The 24736-nt window shown below is 40.8% G+C and overlaps 1 protein-coding gene across 1 annotated transcript in view; it reads left to right on the top strand.

Moving 5' to 3' along the window:
* SAMD3 (sterile alpha motif domain containing 3) overlaps positions 1–24736 on the top strand; it is a 67598-nt gene that overhangs the window by 5405 nt on the left and 37457 nt on the right. Inside the window, exons 5-6 of the mRNA XM_025210631.1 lie at positions 10128–10313; positions 10668–10752. Coding sequence (XP_025066416.1) covers positions 10128–10313; positions 10668–10752 — 271 coding nt within the window. The remainder of the gene's footprint in view (positions 1–10127; positions 10314–10667; positions 10753–24736) is intronic.

Here is a 24736-nt window from a genome sequence, read left to right as displayed (position 1 = left end):
AACTCTGCCATAGGATAGTACTGCCAAATACAAGTACTATCCTATGGCAGAGTTATTTACTCTGCCACAGTGCAGGTGTGTAACAATGGGGCAGCCAAACATACCTGTCTCAGCAGGGGAGAGTCCCTGGAAGCATAACAAGTTGTTGGTGGAGAGTAGCCAAATGCCCAGTAGGGCAGGAGGCAGTTAGTATTTACCTGCAGGTGTAGAGCCGACAGCGATGACAGAGCAATTGGTGCCACTACAGCTGTTTATAAGCACCTACTCCCTGCAGGTCTGGCAGTGCTCTGGGAGTGATATCATGAGCCCACGACCTGGCCCAGCCAGTAAAAGGGAAGCAGGGCTGTACAGAGAGGGCAGAGAGAGCACCACGGATACAGCAGACCCATAAACTTTGAAGCCGGCAGGGAGCAGGGTGGTATCCACAGCCTGGAGACTTGGAGAGGTTTGCAGCCAGCCGGTGGCCCGGGATCACCCAGGGAGAGACTCCCTGTGGACCCTGGCACCCAGGAACTGGGAGAGAAGCGTGCAAGTCAGGCAGCCGCTGGAGCCTGGAGATCCAGGCGTGATGAAGACACTGCCACCTTTTATTTCCTTCTTCCTCAAGAGATATTTGATATTGATGTAGAAGTTGCAGATTCAGCAAAGGGGGCATGGACTTAAAGGCCCTGAATTGATAGTCTGCTCACAAGTTGATTTGAGCAGAGGGGATTAATTGATGTTTGATTTTGAAAACCCACAAAATTGATTATAGACCGAATTAATTAAAGGAAGCCCATGGATTAATCGGTGTGATGTTAATGTGGGGTGACCCCTGAGTTAATTGGTTGCAGCTGACCCAGGATTGCATTTGGACTTTATTGTTCTAAGTAAATCCAGGAATTAATTAATTTTTTGTGAAGCTGGATTAAAACCCCATGGTTTACGTGACAAGAATAGTGAAGACCTGTGGGCCAAAACTGATTGAGGACCAGGCATCGCCAGGGCACAGGTGTGTGCCATCAACATCAGACCAGGGTAGTCTGTGAGCAGGACTGCTGACACCATCATGAGCTTGGTTGGCATGTGGATGGGGTGAAAGGAAGGAAGAACCCCAGGAGCCTCCATAGCATGAGTGCACTCACAAAGGTACTGATAACATCTCAAGACCAAGGCATGGCAAGAAAGTTGAAGAAGGTACCCCGTGCACAAGTCACATTGCCACCCTCCTGTGTGGGTGTCCGCTTCACAACTTGTAGACACTGATGGTGCTGCCTGGGGCATGAGGGTACTTCATGTAGGAGCTGCCTGCTGGCCCAGCCAGACCCTCTGCAGTGCATTGAGCTGGGCTTGAGCAGCCCTGGGCTGGCAGGCTGACCCCCAGAAACCCCTGCCAGCCACAGCTGCTGTGCCCTGGCCCAATATGATGCAGTCCTGGGTGCACATGTAAATAGAGCAATAAACTCTAGCACAAACTGCAATGGAGTTTATTCAATCACCTTAATAGCACACGTAGATGCACCCTGTGGTATTAAAAATATGTAAGTTTGGGATACGCAGTGAGATTACATTTTTTCCTGAAATGATAACTGTTGAATTTTAGGTGATAGTCTTGACATTTAATGTGCAGAGGCCTGAGGTGTTTATGCTGGCTGTATACAAGTTGCTAAGGGGCAGAACAAGATGTATGCTGTAGAACAGGAGTCAGCAACCTATGACCCAAAAGCCAGATCTAATTCGCAAAGCCTCGATCTTGCACAGGAAATGGTAGCATGGAGCTGCACCATGCTGCTGCTCCTGTCTATTTTGGAGCCCACTGCTCTGCTATGTCTGTGCTGCCATTGCTGCAGAGGGGTGAGGAATCTGCAGCAAGGGTGAGTGCAGGCAGCTAGCCACTGTGGGGGGCAGAGAATTCCAGCCCACAGCCACAGATGAGTTGCAGCCTCCGTCCTATGTCAGCAAAGGCCTGCCAACCTCTTTTCTAAAAGCTTCTATTAGCAGAACAGAAAAGCTGATAAACTAGTATGGGTGGATCTTTGGTTGGTGTGTAAGTAAAATAGAAGGCAGGGTAGATTTGCACCTTATAGATTAATCAAAGTAAATCTATATCTTTCGCTGTAGATACTAGATATAGATATATATAGCATAAGGTTTCATGAGCAGAAGCTCACTTCATCAGATATTGTGAAGGACGTACAGAAAGCAGCATCTGATGAAGTGAACTTCTGCTCACAAAAGCTTGTGCTAATATATATATATATATATATGCAATTAATATATTTGGTTAGTCTATAAAGTGAAAATCTACCCTGTCTTATAGTTGACTGCAGACTAACACAGCTAACTAAGTCTCTTTCTGCTCATGGTAGTAAAATCCTGGGCTGGGCTGGGCTGGGCTGGGCTGGTGGAGAGGATGGAAGTATGGAATACATATCCTGAAGGTTCCTTTTTCACTCCCGGGGGAACTTATACGTGGTATATTTGGATTTATCCACCAAAGTAGGATATGTTAACATGTATTCAATTATTAAACACTTAAAAAAAAAACTTGAGATCAATAATGGCTACTTTTTTGGTAATTCACCATAATGTTAATTTGATAATTTTTCCAGTGTTTTTGGCCTTGGTTTTCTTGTAACTTTTTATCATCTAGTGATGCATTTGTTACTTTTATGCTACAGACTTGAAATAGTGTAAACAGCATAGCAATGTAGACAAACCAATCCATGCACCAGCTGTTCTATGGTAGCTGCTTGTGTACATGCTCTTACCCCGCAACGAACAAAAGCTAAAACTGTGGCAGCTTAACTGTCAATGCAACAGAATAGGTGACTTGTGATAAATCCTTGCTTTCTTTATCTTAAAGTAACTTTTTCAAGTTCCCGTACCCTTAACCCATGACAGCTTTCTTTCATTGAGGGGTATGCTGTCTTTCATTTACCTTGCAGTAAGAGCCTGCACAGTGTCTCTGTTGACACATGATAAAGCCCCATCATTCTTTGTGTCTCAGTAATTTGTTCATGTGCCCATGCCCTAGCAATGTCCATGTGGAGAGTTATAGAAACTACAGCACTATGAATTCACACTGTATTTTTTCCCTATGTAGGAAACTCCTAAAAGCCTCCTTCAAAGTATATTTCTCAGTATTACAGAGAGGTCAAGAGAGACCATCATCAACTTGATCATTTAAACATAAAAATAAGGGTTAAGAGCAGCATGCCTCATATACTTTACCCTCTCTTCCACTATTGAAAAGAAGCACCAAACTGCATTGTGAACTCATAGTCAGAAAGGAATCTGCAGGCTGTGATGGCAGAATCCTTTTCAGTAATAGGTCAAGAACAAATAAATCAATAGGGAGACTGTTCTTGTTGAGCACTCAAAGTAAAGGTTAAAGCTGTAGTAAAGCTCTTCTCTGAAATAACCCACATAACATACAAAAATGCTCTGGTGAATATTTTCCATATCTGCTTTTCTGTCTCTAAGCACTAGCTCCTGCACAGCTCCAGGCAGTCTAAGTTGGCCTTGTTATTAAGAGAGCAGCTGTTTTTGCTTCTGGGGACTTGAGACTGCTGTACAAAATAAACATATTTATTGGCATATATTCTATACGCACTTCCTCAAGGTTCATTTTTATCAAATGATATATATTCCATACCCCTTTCTGACTGTGTCTTTCAAGAAACTCGAATTGTTCTCTTTGAAGAATGAGCTCCTGACAAAGATTTATTCTCCCTCTTTCTCAAAATGTGTTTCATAGCTTTCAAGAGGTGTTGCATAATGGACTTTCTTTCTGAATGCCTTGGAGTGATATAATTCATGCAGGGGAGATTTCTGTGCACAAGCAAGACAGCAATTTTTCCTTTCAAATCCTTTCTAATGTGCTAACCTCATTAGTGTAAATATGGGAGGGATTTTTTAGGTTACAGTCTCACCTTCTATGAGCTAAGTGTTCATCCAATATCAATAAATATCTAAAACATTCTCATTTTAATCTGTCCATCATTTGCTGACGCACACTTTTTAATCATCCATAATCTGAACCTAGATAGTGTTAGGATATTGCACAGAAAATATATTTATACTTGTGCTGGAAAACCAAAAGACAGTGGTAAATCTAACTAGTCCTGGATGATTTTTTTACTCATTATTTTAACCTGAAATGTTATATCTTGCATAAAATGCCAGTGTAATGATTCTAAAAGAAAAGCTCCACTGGCTTGTTTGTCAAATCTTTGTTTGCAATAAGGCTTTTCTGAATAGACTTTTTTTTTATCCTCTGAATATATTGTACCTTCCCTGCCATTGGAGTGATCATTGGTAGCACCTTCTCTTCTGGACATTATAGGTTTTTTCAGTTGACTCCTTACAGGTTTGGTGTGCAAGAGGAGCCAGAATGGATGTTCTTGTGCTTATTACAATGAGTCAAACTAGAACCAGGGAACTGGTTCCCACTGGTATTTTTTAAATTGAAATGGGACACTACCTGAACTGTAATTTTGTCCTCTCTGAACCAGAACTGCTGTAAAAACAGGTTATAGTTAAAGTAAAGGTGTAGCTGGGTATTTTAAGAAAATGACCACAATCTTATTTCCCTTGTAAAAGAAGACATGGGTGAGTGATTGGTAGTAGGAGGGTTTCCCCTACTGACAGCAGTGACATTTAGGAGGTTCACGTGGGTGCACATGCACCCCCTATGAAAAGGTGCCAATGACACTCAGCAATGCCTAAAGGTGCCGCTCACCACCCCTGCCACTGATACCGCCGGCAGCATCTGTGGGTGGTCGCCGACCCCTGGCTGGTGCTTGCCTCCCTCCCCCCACTGCCGCCAGTGCCGGCGGCATCTGCAGTAGGTCCCCCACTTACCGCTGCCACCGCACTCCCGCCTCCACCAGCACCACTGTGCCCCCCACAGCTGCCAAGGGCACATGTCATTCATGCCTACTGAAGTGAAAAGAGAATGAAAATAGAAGGAAGAGCTGCATAGTGCAAGGCAGGAAGATACTCCATCTGGCTTAATTTGGTCCCTGGAATGGACAAGGTTGGGATGGGAACCATTGCCCATCTTGATCCACTGGGTAATCCTGAGTTGTTCTGGTGCAGAAGTGTGGAGGAAGGGCACCATCCTTGAGGTTAAATGAACTTGCCCAGGTTGGTAATACCTCATGGTCACCTATTTCTGAACTGCTTCTCAGACTTTTTTCTGCTACTTTGCAAAAATCACAACCCTACTTGATTTAGATTCCGGAATATGCAATTGGGCTATACAGTTTCCTTTGGTTTCTTTTTAAAAATAAGTTTCTGCTATAATTTACTACAGCAGTTGAGAATTAATCATGGGGAAGATCCAATAAAATTCCTAAGAAAGTTCTTCAAATATGAAAATATTTAAAACAAACAAACAATCTTTTTTGGTCAAGTTGGAGAATCATTGTGCAATTCAGTCATGCCAGAAAATCATGCTGGCAACCTGGAAAGACTCATTGAAAAGCCACTGAGTGGTATAATGTATCTTCTATACAGGGAGAGAAAATTTACAAAATAAAACTAGCAAATGGCTGCAATATGCACAAAGTTGTGATGAGTCTACATCCAAGAAATCTACCACAGCACAAGCTGTTTTGTACTCCAAAGTTTATAACTAAGGCAATTATTATAATTATTTATGAAGTTCCCTTATTGCATTCTTGCTGAGAATTAGTCACTGCAAATGGAAAGTTATAGACATTTTCCAAAATTATTAACCCTTTTTTAGAAGGCTTGGGGACAAATCTTGTACTGAAGGCTGAAAATATGAGACAAAGTTGCCACTGTTGCAGCCACCATGGCGGGTGGGGAGGGGAATCGGAAATCATGGGAAGACTAATTTAATTGTCAAATGACTTGACTGATTCCATTTAGGGATTAACATTCTGTATATATTGCAGGACATGCTGCTTTTCTAACCTAGCACTGAAAGAAATCAAGAAAAGATGACTCTCCAAATATTTTAAACCCAAGAGTCACAAAATTGATGCATATAGAATTGTTCCAAGGTACACACACAGTATTACAACAAGTAATGGAGTAAAAGTGGTGAAAGCAGTGAAGGAAGTGGTTAGGGATCAGGATGCTGAAGGTATAAAACAAAAAGTTCGGAATAAAGGGTGAACAGAGAGTTTGCTCTTCAGAAAAGATGCTTAAGAGCAAGAATATAGACCAAGATCAGAATAATTTTGATGAATGTTGTTGAAGGAATTCACTTTGGTCTGTCACAGCTAGGACATTGGTGTTGATGTACTTACTAGCACTACTGCAACTTCACAACTACTGCAAACCAGGTATAACTTTTCTAGTGTTGTGGGTGTCTCTATGAGCTTGCCACATAATGTGTAAGAGCAGCCTGTTAAATCTGACAAAGTAGTTTATGCCTCTGAACATGTTAGTCTTACACATTTCATTAGTTTAGCCATAGGTGTATTGTTGCTCTATTTTAATTAAGCGAACATTTCTATATGGTTGCTTCTGTATATAGGAAGGATATTAGTGTGGAGTTGCATCTCTCTCTCGCTGACCCAACTATTCAATTTTAAAATTATTTTACTTATTTATTATAATTACCTACTCATCTTTGAGGTCACCTAAACCTAACATATTTCTTCCTTTACAGTTCATGGAAATTAAAAGATTTTTTTCATACCTTGTTTAGAGATTGAAAACTAATTATGTACTCTCGTGTAGGCTGGGGCAAGGTTGAGAGAAACTTCAACAGTACTGTGGAGCTTGGAGTGCTTGTTATGTGCTGGGAAGCTTTGAAGGGGATGGGGAGTGACAGTTCCCATGGAAGCAGACATGCTGGTTTCCAGGGAAGTTTTCTTAATTGACTCTCAAATTTCATTTAGGAGTTTGACTTCAAGCTAAGCAGCTTTGTTCCAATGAACTGAGGCAGTGGAAAGATATAGTTTATAATTCTAACGGGGCCTAGTGACAACTTCCAAAACTTCCCACCTTTCTTGTTAAGGTTGGTTTGGCTCTAACAGTGGTAGCAACATTGCCCATCTTACTGTGTGATAGTTTGCAAGCTAGCTACATGGTTTGAACTTAATGTCAAATAGACCTAGCTTGAACTGGATTAATTAATGCTGGTTAAAAATCACTGGTGATAGTTGGCTTCCCATCTACTCTAGGACTTCCATTATTAGTAACACTGAGGAAATTGAATCAGTGCAGGTGGTACCAAAAAGCAAAAGGATCAAAAATCATGGGCTGCACAGCACCTTGAATAAATAGCATTTAGAAAAGGAGGGCAAACATCAGAGGTGTCCATATCATCTACGTGCGATGTCTCTATTCCAATTAACATGTATAATTAAAGATAAAAAGGTTGATTCAAAAAAATTGCATACCTTTTTCTGTAATATGGTTAAGCCTAGGTATACAATTCTTACTCCTCTGTTTGTCACGCTTGGTATTCATGGGGTACAGGCAGGTGTAATAATTGTACTTTTATCAATGAATACTGATACAAGATGTTATGATGCAATTGTTAAATCAGCATGAATCTGTAGCACTACAAGTATAGTAAAACTGCTCCAACTTTAACCCTGCTTCATCCAGGGTCAAATTGAGGGCAGTTTCACTAACTTGTATCACTCCCTATAGACTCAGGCCCATGTAAATAGCTGTATCCTTACAGGAGCTCCCCCTTTCCTTTTAAAGTGGCTTAAAGATATGTTTGTTCATACCTACACTCTTGTATTTTTCTGCCTTTGATGCCATTAACTAAGTAACAGTTGCAAAACTGATCTGGAGGGAGAGGTAATTAGCTGTGTTAGTCTGAAGGTGAAGCTAGGGTAGCACCCTGGGGCATGTATAGATGAAACGGAGACCCTGAATTGAAGCGGTAGGTTTTTAAAAACAACACTTCAGTTTAGGGCCCTTTAAACCCCAGTGTTGTGCACACACCTGACGTTCCCTGCCTCTCCGGTGGTGGTGAGGGGAGGGCAAGCTGCTGGCAGGTGGAGCGATCCCTGGGCTGGGGGTTGGGGACTGATGCTTCCCTCGGTGGCAGCGGCAGCCCCCACAGGCAACACCTGCCTGCAGGCACCCAGCTCAGGCAGTCCTCGGGGGCACAACAGCCATGGAGGGAAGCACCAGGCCCCTGAGCAGCTTAGGCATGCAGGCAGGCTCTTGGGGTGATGTGGGGGAAATAAAAAGATCTTGGGTGGAGCCTGTTTATCCAGGCTGCGGCCAGGCTGCCTCCATGAGCTTCCTGCAGAGCCCTGAGCTGCATGGAGCCTGGTGGTTTGCTCCACGGCTGTAGGGCAGCAAACTAAAACTCCTCAGTCATTTAAGGTGCATTACACTGCCAAGTTTGCTACAGTGACTGGAATTACTGCGCAATACGCTGCCGAAGCATGCAAACAGTAACACCATTAAAGCGCTGCAGAAGCATTTAACCCACTTTAAAGTGTTGTGCGCACATGCCTCTCATTTCGTCGACACACAGCCTTATAGAAACTGGTTCAGAGAGCACAGAGGCTTTTGAAGGTGACAGCTAGGGTTGGATCCAATGGAGATACAGGCTAAGGACCAGAGCATAGAAAGTTTGAACTGGTGGCTAGGACACAGGAGAAGGCTACAGGCAGGGGAATTACAGAGGCATAGTCTATGTCATAGGTTGCCAAAGCTGAACAGAGTTCACAAAGCCTGAGCGTATTAGCAGAGCTGAGCAAACTGGAATTCAGAAAACCGCAACGTCCAGGGAGGCTCACCACAACAGACTTTCAGGCAGAATTGTTGGCTGGTTTACAGTCTGATGCCAAAGGTGGACTTAAATGGGAAGCTTGCTATCCTCAGTAGCCAGTCAGCAGGCCCTGCAGAGCTTTGTAACCTAGAGAAGTACATAGAAAGGAGTTTTTTCCTGCCATAATAGCTTCACCACTTCACCATCCCTCTGCATGAATGCTTAGCTAGCAAAAGCTGTTACCTTCTACAGTGGGGGTTTTACTGGCATAGCTACATTGGTTAGGTGTGACTCTTTTTTGTTTGGTTGGTTCTTCAATGCTTCTAGTTGATATAGAAATGCCAGTAGACCTGTGGCTTAATGGCTCTTGTGGAGAGAACTTGAGACATGAAAAGATGTATATTTTGTGTTAGACCTCAGTCTAGTCCAGTGATTCTTCCAAGGGTGCTACGTGGTGCTACACAATGTTAATACTGTTAGGTGTGTAAACATGATTCACAAGATAAACCCAGAAATTTCAAATAGGAATCCTTAGTGTCACAACATTTTGACCTGTAATCTTTCTTTGCAACAGAAGAATTCCTCTATTATTTTTCTGTAGTCAAAAATGGAGGGCAAACTAAGAGCTGACGTCTTCTGAGGGGCATCTTGAGTCTAAGAAGGTTGAGAACCACTGGTTTAGTCTCTCTCTCTCACCTTCCTTAAATAATTGCCTAATAATTGTCATTGTTAATTCAGTCATGGTTTGTGCTAATCTTATTTTAAAAGGAAATTTCAGTCGCGGCTTGTGCTAATCTTATTTTAAAAGGAAATTTCCATAACTCCCAATACACTCTCACAAGATGCCGGTTGAAATTCATTCAGTGTTTCATGAGAGCCATTGAACTTGCAGGGCTCCTAGCATCTTTAAAACTAAGACTGCCTCTTGCAGTTCTGAGACATTTGTTTGTTTTTGCATCTTGATATTTTTCATAAACATAGTATTATTCACGCTTCCTGATTGTAGTGAAACATTGATTGTTAAAAACAAGTCTCCACATAGGTTCTGGCATAAAATGTGCACATACTCTGTGCACATTTGGTTACTGATCACATGTATGGCAGTCCTTTCCTAGCACTTGATTTAACATGCAAGTGTTCTAACATCTTCAAAGATTTTATTGCATGCTGTAAATGCAGCTTTATTTTTCTACTATAGAGACTGAGACAGGAAAAATAAGTCACCTGATTAAGTCCAAAAGACTAATGACTTCTAACCAATACGGTCATAGATTTCTTTTGTATAAAAGTATGTGGTTTGTGGTGTGCTTCCTCCCTTCTCTTCCCCCCCACTATTTCCAACATGGGAAAAATGTAACTATTTTAGAATCTGATAAACTTTGGCTAATTTCATCTCTCTCTCTCTGTCTCTTTCTTTCTCTAGAAAAAATATGAAGCCTGTTTTTGCAAGATATAAGACACTGCAGTGGACAAATTCATACATTTTGCCTGGGTTCCCTTATGATGTCAAATGTATATTAGCAGAAAGAAAGTGCCCTGACCACAGCATGAGAATAAGAATTATTGAATTTTTACAGGCAGACATGACAAAATACCTGGAAGGATCACTGTAAGTACAGCTGTTTTGGATTTACTCTTTTTGGAGTTGTCAACAGACTGTGAAATGAACTTTTTCAGACGATTCTAAGCCATTTGCTATGTGAGATTTAAATGATAAAAAATGTTGATTCCAAGCTTTTTGAAGTGAATGATAAGACTCTTGGCTTTAGTGGACTTTGGCTTAAATTATAAAGGTTCTCCCCATGCAATACTTTTAGGATAACCTTTCCTTTAATGCAATTTAATATAAAATATGTCAGAAATACTGCATCAGTTGACCATATCTAAATTATGTATTTCAGATTGAAGACAAAGTGCCAAAAATGCAAACAATTCATATATGCTCTTCATTTTGTTCAAACAGATATCCAAACAGTCAGCAGTATAACATTGTTGTCAATGCATTGCTACAGGCATATCCATTTCTTGATGAAGATGGGAATGGTTTTGTAAGTATTGCAAATAGTACAGTTTTCAGGTTGTTGTCTTAAGAATGCTCATACTGGAAAACATTTTTTAATCAAAATGTTCAGGAGGAGTTGATTTAGTTCAAGGGAAGCACACCAGGTGTTTTTGCTTGTTTCTTTCTTTTTGCATAAAATGGAAGCTGCTGCTCTTAGAGATGTATGCCAAATCATGTTTAATTTAAACACCAGCAGTTGCATAGGATTAATCAAATTACAGGCTTCTTATCAGGTCACTGTCAGATCATACAGGCATCCACATAATACTACTGAAAAATTACGTACTTGTTGCTTGGGAGGGATTTTACTTCCTCTGTAATTTGCTTTTTCTCCTGAGGGCCTGCCTCAATTAGATAAGTATTAAAGTGCATTGATTTAAAAAAAAAAATACTGGTGGTGATACTACTTAATCAGGCCAGTAGAAAATTGTGTCGGAATGGAAATACATAGCCATTATTGAATGAGTCTTTTGTTTTTACTCCTGCTCTTGAAATATATTATGATACCTTGTGTGCTGCCATTCTTTATCTAAATCAGTAGTCATAGTAGCTGCTGCTATCTTTAAATGTGGCAGGAACAGATATACTTGGACAAAATAAAAGCATAGCTCTGCATAGCACCATTGTGGTTCTGTCTATGGCTTCATCAGGAAGCAGAGTAGGAGGAGAAAACAGTCTTAGTTTTAGGCTAATATTTTTATTCCTATGGTCTAGAAATATGTATGAGAGAGAGTCTCAAAGGCTAATGTTCATCTTTTGACTTCACATCACTTTTTTGCCATGTGATAGTTGTAAATGCAAATATCGCACATGCTTGCTTTTCCTCCCAACCAAAAGGATAGATGTGTTGTTTTGGTTTTTTTTAACTGAAATACGTCTTTCAGCAGCTGAGGCTTTAAGATTAAAAGGTGTTTATCTTGAGATTTACAAGAAAATCTTGAGAACTAGCAAGACTGGATTTATAAATCCTGAAAATAAAGGAATATTTTAATCTCCTATTGAATGAGCTCAACAGGCCAGGAAGAGGATGCTTCTACTGTCACTTCTAAAAATGTCCTGGGTGTGCAAAAGTCGATAATTCTTTTTGCTTATTGTTGCTGCTTATGCTAACACTGATTCAAGCATCTTGTCGGATATGTTAAACATTCAGATATGTTTAACACCCCCCCCCAAATAACCCTATTCAGATAATACGATTGTCAAATCAGAAACACTTGTTCATCCACAAGTCTTGGATTTGGAGAACATGTTTGTGTTCCAGATTCCTGATGTTTGAGACAATTAGTAATTACCTCCAGCCTCTGAGGAGGCACAGAGAAAGGGTATAGACAAAAATACAACTGGAACAGTTTCAAGTGGGGAGGGAGATTTTACCCTGGATGCCAAAAGCTGGTTTCCTGTACGAGTCGAAAGAAGATACGGTCAGAGTTAGGCTAGTTATCCGGAGTCAAAGCTAGGGTGATTTATCTAATATGTATTACTATATTCCCATGCAGATATAGTAGCTGCTGCATATTCCTGAGCAACATCTCCTTCCCCGCTTTAGAAGCTGTTACAAACATACATTTGTCCATACCCAGAGTCTTTCCTAAATATTACAGGAAAAGCAACTCAGAGGTGAAACAAGAATTTCATTCCTGGAGGACTGTGCCCTCAAAAAAGTAAATGTTAAAAAAAAAAAGTTTACAAAATTGCATGCCCTGACTAAATTACAGATTAAGAAAATAGAACATGGGCTGCTGAAAAGTATAGAGCCAAGTTTGGTTAGACAGTTTGTCAGGCTGTATGGGGATAGATAAAGGTGGAGTTGGCAAAGGCACAAAAACACAATCCAAGTGTAAATGAAACAGTGTAAATGAAACAGTAACTTTGGGTATCTATACATGCGTGTATGGAAGGGGAGGAGGGGCACTAATTAAATTGTCTGCAGTGTCATATGTATTCAGCATCCTGTTTTTCAGTAATCAGGAAAGTGTTAACAGATTTTTCTGTCAAAAAAGCAGTTTGCTGTAAAGACAATGTAAAGCATCCTCCAAAATTTGGAATAGTTGGCCTTAAAATGGAATTTCTCCCTGTGCCCTATCCCTTTTGTTTTCTTCACAAATGTTTTGAACATTTTCAAATGTGGGGACACTGAATACACATGACACAGAGGCTGCTGGAGCACTCGAATTAGCATGCTCCAGCAGACTTGCATCAGACTTGATTAATCGAGTCTGCTCTGATGTGCTAATTATCACATATCGGAGCAGAGGTCCATCACATGTATAGGTGCCCACTTGTCTGAGACTGCTGAGAGCTTAACCCAATACCTTGAAGAGGGTGTGCTTCATACATCTCAGGCTATGTTACTTCCACATCTTCCATTTGGAGCAACTTGCCACCCAAGGAGATGCAAGCTTCGTTGGTGGAGTAAGTACTCTGTGGGGAACTGAAAGGGCATTGCACCTCCTATTCATGAACATAGTTTTGTGCAAGGGCAGTGCTGTGGCAATTTAGCTATGAGAAGCTGTACATTTGCGCTGGAGGAATGGAACTGAGCCAACAGAAAACTTGTTTCAAAATTAGGTTTCATTTTGAATTGGAATGGAAAGTCAAAACATTCAATTCCAATAATTTAGATTTTTGGCAAAGAAAGATGAGGAGGGAAAAAGCATTTGGAGAGCAATTCTAAAAAGCCCTGTAACACTGAAGCACATATTACTGACAGGAAGATATTTTCATAGAAAACATTTTGAGCATTCCTAGGTATCACCAAAGTGAAGAGTGGGAACACATATGGGAACACAAACTCCACCCCCATCTCCTCCATAATGGGATCTGGGAGAGAAACCCAATGCTTTAACTTTATTTAAGGATTTTTTTTTCAAGGAGGATTTTTCACTTCTATATAGTATGTATCAAAACTGGGGAAGAGAGGAAAATAATCTTTCTTAGATGGTATAGGCTGTTCTGGTCTATATGGTATTTAAAAATGGTTATACCAAAAATGGTTCAAGGGCCTTAATGGGCACTTAAATAATAGAAAACTAATGCTGGATGAGTCAAACATTATCTTTGGTTTTCTGAATAGCAGAGAACCCTGAAAGTCATTGTGTATGCAAGTTTTATATTTAGCAAGGGGAAAAATGCAAGTTAGGCATAGTGAAAAAGAAGTGAATAAAAGTGGCAATCCCCTATATAAAGAGCTCAATAAGACTTTTGATTAAAAGTAACCATAAAGTGAAGTTTAGATATCTCTGATTCAAAACCAGCAGCAGAATTTAAAGATACTGAACAACCAAATAATTCTGCAGTTATGATACCAATTTTTAATGCTGGCTGCCTGAATTTATTTTTGGAAATGTCAAATTAGGGGAGGAAACTTCATATATAACATTATATAAGCTATAAAACTTATTCTCTGCCAATTTAAGTCAATTTTAAGAGGTGCCTTGACAGAAGTTGACTTAAAATTTGTTAGTAACACTCAGAGTGGGCAAAATCCTTTCCTTCAAAAATGCATTCACCTTTCAGTAATCAGGAAAGTATTAACAGACTTTTCTGTCAAAAAAGCAGTTAGCTGTAAAGACTACCTAAAGTATTCTCCAAAATTTGGAATAGTTGGCCTTCAAATGGAATTTCTCTCTGCTTCCCTAACCCTTTTCTTTTGTTCACAAATACTTGAAGTGCAGCACTAGTGTGTTTAGGGTTTTCTCTTGAGCTACCTCTGGCTTAGGACCTAAAACTTGGGTTCAATTCATGGTAATTTCTACTTGAATACCTTGGCATGTTAGCCTGGTTAGCTTCATGTAAGATGAAAGTGAATACATAGGGGAAGTATTGAGTTCAGTGGAAGATGTTCCTTGGGGAAGCCATAGATCAGCCAAATTAAGCAGGGAAGCTTAGGGGTGTGTTTTCAATCATGCAATAGAGTGAAACCCTTGCAAGGGATACAAGTGAATTTGGATCTTTGCTCGGAGTTTCTGTTTTGAGGATGGCTTTGAGCAGGGGTATCTAGCATCCACCCTGTGGAGCTCATCCATCCGGGCTGCAGAGCTACTAGAGAGCCAGGGAACTTGAGCGTATGGCCAGCAGTGGGCACGGCTTAATGCTGAATCCCAGGGTCTGGGCCTCTGGTTGATGTGGCCATCAATGTTAGGAGGAAGAGTGAGGTCTGTCTCACTTGCCCCACCACCCCTTTACTTGCTACCACTTGTGCCACAGCACAAGTCTAGCTGCCTGGCCTGTAGCTGCTTGCCCCACTGCTGCCATGGTGGCTACTGCCACCATTGCTCTCTGGTCTGGGCCAGGTCTAGCCCACCTGGAAACTCATGGTCTGGATTTGGCCGGAGGCACAAGGTGAGTTGGTTTAGAGGTTTATCTTGTTCATTTGATCATTGACCTGGCCTTTTTAAAACTGGATCAGATGAAACAAATTGTAAACCAACTTCAAAGTCTTGTTGTAATGACTTTTTTATTTAGTTCATATTAATCTAACTCTGTAGGGTGTGTTGTTGTGTTAGCAGTTTCAGTCCTGTTTATACTAGGTATATCATTTTTATTTTTATTAAAATATAAGTGTTGTTTTGGTTTGAATCTGGAAGTGGTGAACCCCACATTATAATACAGTTTTAAGCCTGCCATATTGACCACAGTTGAGATCAGTTGGATCTTTGGGACTGGATTTCCCTTGGGTTAAAGAAAAAATACTGTCAGGGCACTTGGAGGGTTGCTTTCCTTTGGTTCACATTGTTTTGAAATAGCCTGAATGTTACCTTCTGGCCACCTGCAGAGCCAGACTGCCTGCCTGGTCTCAGGGACTGGATTTATGAGGCTTTACAAGCTCCACCCCTTCCAGTCAGGGGTTTCCACTTGTCTCCAGGGCAATGTAGTGCTGCTACTCTCTAGCAGTGCCCTTGCTGCCCAAGCAGGGCTCTGCCCTACCATCCTAGGCTAAGTACAGACAGTCAAAAGCCACAAGGCTAATTTGATTCAGTCTTTGCAGTTTAGTCTAAGCTGCAGATATTAAACTGAGAAACAACTGGATACACATTCACTTTTGATTCAGGAAATGCAGCTACATACCTGCAGTGGCTCAGGCCAAAAGCCTGGGGGCACTAGGACACGGCTCTCTGGCACATAGTCAGCATAGGCTGTGTGTTCACTTTTTTTTTCCTGCTGCCCCCAAGGTCTGTGGGATTTGCTGTCCAGAATTACAACAACAGGACTCTACAGGGTTGCTTATCTGTTCTGCTTCCAGGTGCCTCTGGGAATTGTAGTCCACAGATGCAGCCAGTAGTAAGTTTTTAGCTGAGCAAGGCAGCTCTGTACTCAGGGGAAAGGAAGTTTAAGCCCCTTCCCTGGCCCCAGACACAAGCTGGGGTTTGCCGGGATGGGGGGAGGGGAGGCAGTTCCTGCCTCCCCCACCACCCACAAACCTTCTGTGGTTGAGCAGACAGCACAGCCCAGCCCAGGGCTGGAAAGCATTCTGGGATGCTGAAGGACTGTGATTTAACTTAAACCTGGAAGGGGTCTGCAACAGTAGTCCCATAGACCAGTTTGACCTAAATCAGTTAAGTCTAATACTACATTCAATCATGTTCATCTAAACCAGTTTCAGCCATTTTGAAACTGGTTTGTGTGCACTGAGCTTCTGTTCTGTTACAGGTTTAAACTAGTTGCTGATGACTTAAACCAGTTTATGTGTAACTTCTGTGCCTAGCCCTATTGTTGAGCCACTAGCCCTGCAATAGATCCTCGTAACCTGTGGGTCTGTGCTGGGTTCTCCTCTGCAGCCCATAATGAACAACCTTCCCTCCCCTGGGTACTTCCCTGTGGCTGCTTCTCCCTTGAAGTAAGGGGATCCCCTGAGTCCTGTTACACTGATGCCTGAGGAAACTTATGCCTCTTTGAATAAATGAAGCTTTGAGGCCGCTGACAGAAATGAAAAAAGAAAACAGCACTTTACTGGAAGAAGTGTGGTAGTTTGACCCAGCTCCCCAGCATCTGTATAGATAGGGCACATCAGTGGGGCTTTCTGACACTTTTATCTAAAGCTGATTCGATCAGCTATTAGCTAAAATTGCCAGAAAGCCTCACTGAAGCACCCAATCTATACAGACATTGAGTGAGCTGGGTCAAACTAATGTAATGCCTTTTCTGGGCATGCACTGCACTTGCTGTAAAGGCACTCCAAACTGAGAGTAAAGCACCATTTTTTCCACATCTGTAAGCAGCCTAAGTATCATTGCCCTGCCTGTGGCCAGCATACAATGTGACAAATAAGTCTTTAACTATTAACCAGGGTTCAAACCAGTATAGAGGAGGCCTGCATTCAGTTCTGTTGATGTTTTAAATAAATGTAACAGGGCTTTCGATCAAATACCTAATGAAGTAAATTGGGTATTTCAGTTCACATCTGTTCTGATGCTACTGTATGCTCAGAGATGGTTTCTTGTGAAGTTTGTTTGTATATGACATATGAACTCAATGCAGCAGGATAAGTAACAGGAAGCCATGGTTACCACTTGCCCTGGTTTGGCCAGGACAGTCTTGTCTTGGGGGGAAAAAAACTGTTCCAACCTCCAGAAGAAATTTAAAATATCTTGATTTTTGTCCAGGTGGAAACTGCCTCTCAATTGGAAACAGTGAAGCCACCTTGGAGCAATGCTGTGTGGACACCAGTTATGTCTGCTGAGAGGCAGAGCTGTTGAGATGTGTATGCCAACGCAGCTATACTGCTGCTGGCTTGCAGGGTAGTAGACCCAACATACCCAGGAAATGCAACCTGGCACCTTATTGGGACAGTATAGGTATTACAGTTGAGACTCCCATGATTTCTGTTGCAACATGGGAGGCCAAATGCAGCTCTGATACATGCAGTACAAAACTATTGCAGTCAGTTTTATAGGATCAAGTGGCAGAACTTGGCCCTTTATCTATATATTCACATACTGTTTTGTTTTTTTAAAAAGGGCTTAAATTTGGAGGAGGCAGAACTGTTTGCAGCACTCTTTTTCCCTCCCGTTCCAAAAAGAATTAATTACAGGCTCTGTTTTAACCTGTGTTTTTTATCTTCCTCCGTCCCTGTTAAACAGTCACTACTCAGTTTGTGTCACTTGCTTTCTTGTTGTAAAATACATGCGCGTCTATGTGTGCGCACATACACACATTACAGAGGTAGAATTTGAATAGTAAATTGCTTTAAAATGTGGGAGTGGATCTTGAATTACATTTTTACACTGAATTGATTGCAATATAGAAGCTAAATATAAATTTAATTCCTGTACCAAAAGACTTCTTAAAAACATGTAGATTCAAAGCTGAGGTCAGAGTGTGGGTTGAATAAAAGCCTGTGGTAATGCCTTCATTTTGATTTGGTACTGCATACACGATAGGCTATTATGGGATGGATATCTCTCAGTCTCCCCGCTGGGTTGAACCATTTTGTATAATTAATTAAACTCTCACTGATGAGACTGACTCTAGAAGACAGTGGTTAGGGCCATCACCTGGGCTGTGGCATAGCTGTGTTTAAGTCCCCGTTCTGCTAGTCACCCATGTATATGGCTCATGAGTCATGACCAGATCATGCTCTTGGTTATTCAGAGGTGGTGTCTTGGTCCTTCTGTGTGCGTGTGCACGTGTGTGTGCGAGAGAGAGAGAGAAAGGGATTTTGCTTGTAAAGTACTGTTTTATTTGTGGTACCCTTTCTTTCAGGACTAAATACTAGACAGATCTGGATGTGGGCAGTCAGTAACCTCATTTCAATTTATTTTAGCCAGCGTCTAGGGAAACATATCAAGCTTCAAAAAGTAAATTTTATCAAATGTAATTTGGGGGAGGGAGGGGTAAAATGGAGGGAACTGATAAATCCGACCTCCTATATAACAACCCATGCTTCCAAATTCAGCATTCTTCTGCAGTACTAATGCAGTGAAATCCTGAATCTCTTTGTTGATATTTTTATTATATAACGGTTGCATACAACATGATTATTCTCTAGTAAATTACTACATTTAATCTGCCTATAATCCTTTTCTTCCTCTGTCAGATACACACAGAGTAATCCTTGTTCTCTGCTCATGAACACTGTAAGCCTTCCTGATTTTATGGTGCTAGTTAAAACAAAACAAAGCAAAACAGCTATGTAGTTAACTGCTTACTCATTAAAAAAAGAGTTTATATCGTGGGAAGCAATATGCACATTTGCGTTATCTTAACTTGTGGTAGAGGTTAAGATAATCCTGTTGCAGAAATAGATTCAGCTTAACCTTTAATTTACATAAGGAGAGGAGGATGAAATAGGGAAGTATTTTGAACTTCAGGAGAGATTTAAAGGTCCACATAGGTTTCTGTCAGTCTTTTTGTTAGAAAAATGAACTAGCACATCTCCAAAGCAAGCAAGTGGAGCTTTCCAAAGAAGAAACCTACACAAAGCCAAATTAAAATAATATTTTAAAATACTCAACTTTTATAGGTTTTAAAATATATCTTTGAGATATATCATATTCTCCCAAATATTTAATATCTACCAAACATTTCAGAAACTAAATAAGTTTTAAATACTAACCTAAGAATTCTTATTTCATGTTTTTACTTTGTATTTTCTCAGGTGCACACATACAAGTTGTTTGGCTCTTTGCAACCAAATACAAATGCTTGGATCCAGGTTTAGACATCTAACAATGCAAGTAGGCTTCCAGTAGGATTTTCAAAAGTGTATAAGCACTTTATTCTTATTGTAGTAATGGAAGCTAGGCACCCGTCTCCAAGCTTTTGAAAAACTCAGTAGATGTTTATCTATATCTTAAGGTGTCTCATAGTTTCTTTTTGTGGTGTATTTTTCTTTTAATCTAACAACCCTCAAACAGAAGTGTAAGTATTTAGATACAGATATGCTTTTGGCAGAAAACTGAATGAACAGAAGGGCTTTACTGTTAACCCTGAGGTTCAGATCGGGCAGTGATTCAACAGTAGTTCTTGTGTTAAATCTGAGTGAAAGCCAGATTTGCAAAAGGATTTGGGTTTGCAGAGTGTATCAGTGCAATGTCTATTTTTCGTTACTTACCTGTCTAATATAATCTGCATCCCCAAATTCATAGCTTAGAACCTTTTTATATAAGGCATACTGAATGGCTAAGAATGGGACTAATGTTGAAAAGTGAACTGCCTTAACTAGCTAAAAGGATATGCCAAGTAGAGGGGATGACCCAAGCTACTCTCCTAAAAGAGTCTTCTTATTACCATTGGGCTGTAGGAGGTGTTCCATCCACTTGGGTTCACAGCCGCTGACATTTTCCTGGACTTAGGTGTCTAAGCTAACCCTTTCTCTTAATATGCAGCAGGAGGACACACTGGTGGTCCATCTACCCATGATGTGTGAAGCTTGGGTTTAGACCTACTGTCTGCCTAAGGGGAATTGAACCTACTCCTTTCTTACAGGAGAGTGTCCCAGTCACCATGCCACACACTCTCAGTTTCTTCTGATGGAGCTGTTTCAATTTAAGAACATTTGAATATTCATATACAGGAAACCCTCGTTATTCGTGGGTTCAGCATTTGCAGTTTCAAATATTCGCGAATGCCAAACCAACATTATAAGTATGCTTTATACATTTACCGGAGCTCCTCGGGAGCTCTGCGCTTGCTGCCACCAGGCTTCCGCCACCACTGCCGGGCTCCTGCCACCGCCACCAGGCTCCTACCATTGCTGCCAGAACTGGGCCCCTTCCCCCTAGCCGCTGGGGGCACATGAATTCATGAACACAGTCTGCGTTCATGAATTCAACACCTTATTTGCGGATTTTGCCATTTGTGGGGGATACAAGAACATATCCCCTGCAAATGGCAAGGGTTAACTATACATCTTATTTTAATTGAAAAAATCAGTATCAAAGTGTCACAGATGAACATATTTTCAGTGCTTAATTCTGGAGGGATCTTACTTACCATACACAAATATATTTCCAACTTCAAGTTACTACTGTTGTGTCTGGTCTCTGTTTACAGGTAGTGGTAAGCTATATTCAGTTTTATAATTTTTAAGTTTGTGGGAAGCATGGTGTTTAGTATGAATGTATTTTTTAAAACCTTACTTAAAATGGGCAGTCAGTTGATTGCTAAACCAAGGGCCAAGAATGTTTTCAACAGGCTATCCACAAAGAAGAAAACCCTGGCAAACCTATCATTTCAAACCATGGAACCCTAACAGAAGAAATATAAGGTTTCATCAAATCCATCTTAAAACTGATTGTCACCCAAAGACTGATTTTCATCCAAGACACAACTGACTTCCCGCGAAAACTCAAAAACATAGACCACCTTCCCAGCAATGCCCTGCTAACCATCATGGTTGTCACTAGCCTATACACCAACATCCCACACAAGAATGGCATCCAAGCCTGCCTCAAATATCTACAGGAACAAGATTACAACTCAGTGTACACACCCCAGGACATCACTGAATTTCATTCTCACACACAACAACTTCAGCTTCAACAACCAACACTTCCTCCAGACTATGAGCACAGCTATGGGCACCAAAATGGCCCCACAATCTTCCAACCTTTTTATGGCCCACCTAGAAGAAGACTTCCTCAAGAACTGCACCATCAAACCCTTACTATACCTGAAATACATACATGACATCTTAATCATTTAGACCGAAACCCAGCAGTCTTTGATTTATTTCCACTAAAAAATCAACAATCATCATACCTGCATCTCCAGAAATGTTGTACAGTAGAACCCCGACTTACGTGTATATTGCATTCCTGAAAAACATTGCATATGTCGAATTCACGTGACTTGAGGTGAATTTTCCTATAGAAAATAATAGAAAAGTGAGGGGTTCCGTTCCTTAGACCTATCATTTATGACACAAAAGGTACCAAAATAAAACCTTTTTCAAACAATACTTTATTTATTATGTTACAAAAAATTATTTTTTGGGTTCTCCCTCAGAAGTAGAGGGCTGAAAGTCAATTGATTGAGTCAAGATAGTGCCGCTTCTTCCTGTAAAGATCCATGTAGCAGGCATTGGCTTCCTTCATCAGCCTGGCAACCTTAGCACTTCTTTCACGATTGGGGTCATTTTCATCAAAGAAGGCTAGGTAACCATCCAAAAGTTTGAATACATCAGCTACTGAATGAAGTGTAAGGGGTTAAGAGAGCTCTTAACTGAGAGCGTTAAGAGGAGATGCTGCTGCCACAATGGTGACATGGAGACTGAGCGAGCCTCCACAATCCTACTTGGGAACCTAAGCTGCACATAACTCTGACTCAGCCTGCTCATCTCTCAAGGCGTGTCTTGGGGTGTATTTTTCTGCTTGGGTGTTAATATTAATTTGAATAAACGCGAGACTTCGGAAAGTCAAAAACACGTAAAACGGGGGTCTACTGTATATCTCCCCCAGTGCACCAAATGCTCTGATGGAAAATATGTAAGAGAAACCAACCAACAACTGCACACCAGAATGAATGCACACTGAAAATCTATCAAAGACAAGAATACCCAATTACCTGTGGGTGCCCACTTCTCACAAGACAATCACTCCCTCTCCAATCTCTCAGTTCTAATCCTCAAAGGGAACTTACAAAACACCTTTCATAGACAAGCTTACGAACTTCACTTCATAAATTTACTGGATAGAAAAAATCATGGACTCAATATAGACATTGTTTTTATAACACATTACAACCTGCCTGATATCTGATTCACCAGGTATCTGCCAGACCTGACCTCTTACATTCTTCTTTTCCCCCATCTTTTCTCCACTCCCCTCCCCTCCCCTACTTTTCTGTCATTTGTATCCCTGATTTCCTAATATTTCCTTCTTCACTGAGAGTCTCTTTCTTACCTTGTTAATACAAGCTACCACTGTAGTGTTTCACTTTGGCCATTTTTCCTGTACTTTCTTCCCCTTCCCTTCCCTGCTTTACCTTTTGTTTTTCCTTATTTACCTATTTATATTTTCACTACATCCTTTCACACTTTGAGTTTCTTTCATTCCTGTTTTCCTGATCTCCAACTATTTCCTTTTTCACTGACAGCCTCTTTTCTACCTTGTATTCTATCACTGTAACGTCTCCTTTTAGCGTTTTCCCCCCACTTTCTTCCCCCTCCCCTCTCTGCTTTACCTTTTGTCTTTTTAATTTCTACCTTTTTAATTTCTACCTATTTACATTCTCACTGACATCCTGCCACACTCTTAGTTTCTCTCATTCCTTGGAGTCTCAGAACAGCAGACTCCCTATGCCTGAAGAAGGGTGACTGTGTCTGAAAGCTTGCCAAGAACTTTTTTCCAACTACTCATTTGGTCTAATAAAAGATATCATATCTACTCAAAGAACCTTGCCTTCAATAGACTATAGGCAGACAAGGGTCTTTGTTCACACCTCAGAAAGACACTAGTTTACAGGGAGCAAGCCAGTATCTGTAATGTGCACACAAACAGTACTGAAATAAATTTCAAAGGGAGATGCCTCAGTTTACCCAGACAACAACTAAAGTGCATTTGGAGGTAGTTAGGTTTATTAGTCTGAAGTCAGGCAGAAGGCAGGGTACATTTACATGTTTATAGACTAACTAAAGCAGAGATGTATAGCATGAGCATTTTGTAAGCAGAGAATTTATGTCATCAGATGCTGTGAAGGGACTGCAGGAAGCAGAGATGATAAATAGAAAGCAGTGATTAGAATACAAAGGGTAAGGAAGAGGTTTAGGAAAAAGAAGGGGCACTGCTAAGAGAGGCAAGGTGGGTAAGAGAGAGAAAAGCAAAGCAAATAACCCATTGAGGGACATAGGACTTTTAAAAGCTATAGTAATGGGATAAGAATATATAGTCTCAGTTTAGATCATATTCAACATAATCTAGTCTGTGGGTGGTGTCTTGTCCTGCAACATCCTGTTCAAGTTATTTCTTAAAGTTTTGTCATCTAAGCACAGCCACTCTGAAGTCAGAGATGGACTGTCCAGGGAGATTAAACTGTTCTGCCATAGGCTTGTGTGTATTTTTGGGATTGTCAGATCAGTGTTTCTTCATTCTTACATTCTTAAAGATCACTCTGCCTGTCCTATGCTATGCCCCAGCAGAGGGGCACTGTAAGCAGGTGATGGCATATATGTTGCTTAGAAGGTATTTCACTTCCACTTGAATATAATATTAACTGAGGGAAATCTGATTTGGATTTATAATATTTGCTGTCTTCCTGAATACAGGTTTTCCTTGCTTTATGCTGTACATGCATTCCTGGAAAATAGTGCATAACTTGAATTTGCATAAAGAGAACCCACTATACAATGTAATAAATAGGGATTCATTCCAAGACCTCAACTGCACTGACCACCAGACTCATTTCTATCAGTTTCACGAGACAATTTTATACTCACCAACAGCAGACAGTACACACAAGCACAGGGCACTATCATAATGGGATAGCAACCATAGAAACACGTGTTGCAGACAACGAGAGAGGAGCACAGATCCATACGGGAGACTATATTTTGGTGCACATCACTCCCACAACGCACCACACAAAGCAGCTGACTGTGGGCTTCCACCACACCAATCACGTAAGAGTGAATTTACTTCCCATATAATGAATTTTTCATATAAAAAGGGTTATCACATAAAAGCAAATTTGCACATACAGAACCAACATAAAATGAGGGAAACCTGTATAATAAAGATTATGGAAAGCACCTAACTTGTTCAGTAGATTCCTGTCTGGGGGAAGGAAATCATCTGCATAATACCCCTTCTCCCTGAGGGGAATAAAGAAATAAAGATGGGGAGATATTAAAGTATTTGAGATGCCTTTTGAGGAGAAAGTTTTTTAGTTAACCCTGTGCCTAAATTCCTGACCCCCAGCTGCAATAGATGGTAACAGTCTGGAAGAACCAGTTGAGGGAGCTGGTAACTGCTGGATGCAGAGACTATCTAATAAGTTGTTCAGTTTTATATATCTTATTGATTGTCTCTGGG

Source organism: Alligator sinensis, unplaced genomic scaffold, assembly GCF_000455745.1.
Source record: "Alligator sinensis unplaced genomic scaffold, ASM45574v1 scaffold889_1, whole genome shotgun sequence".
Taxonomy (NCBI): domain Eukaryota; kingdom Metazoa; phylum Chordata; order Crocodylia; family Alligatoridae; genus Alligator; species Alligator sinensis.
The sequence above is the reverse complement of the archived record's forward strand: the minus strand, read 5'-3'. Positions and strand labels throughout refer to the sequence as shown.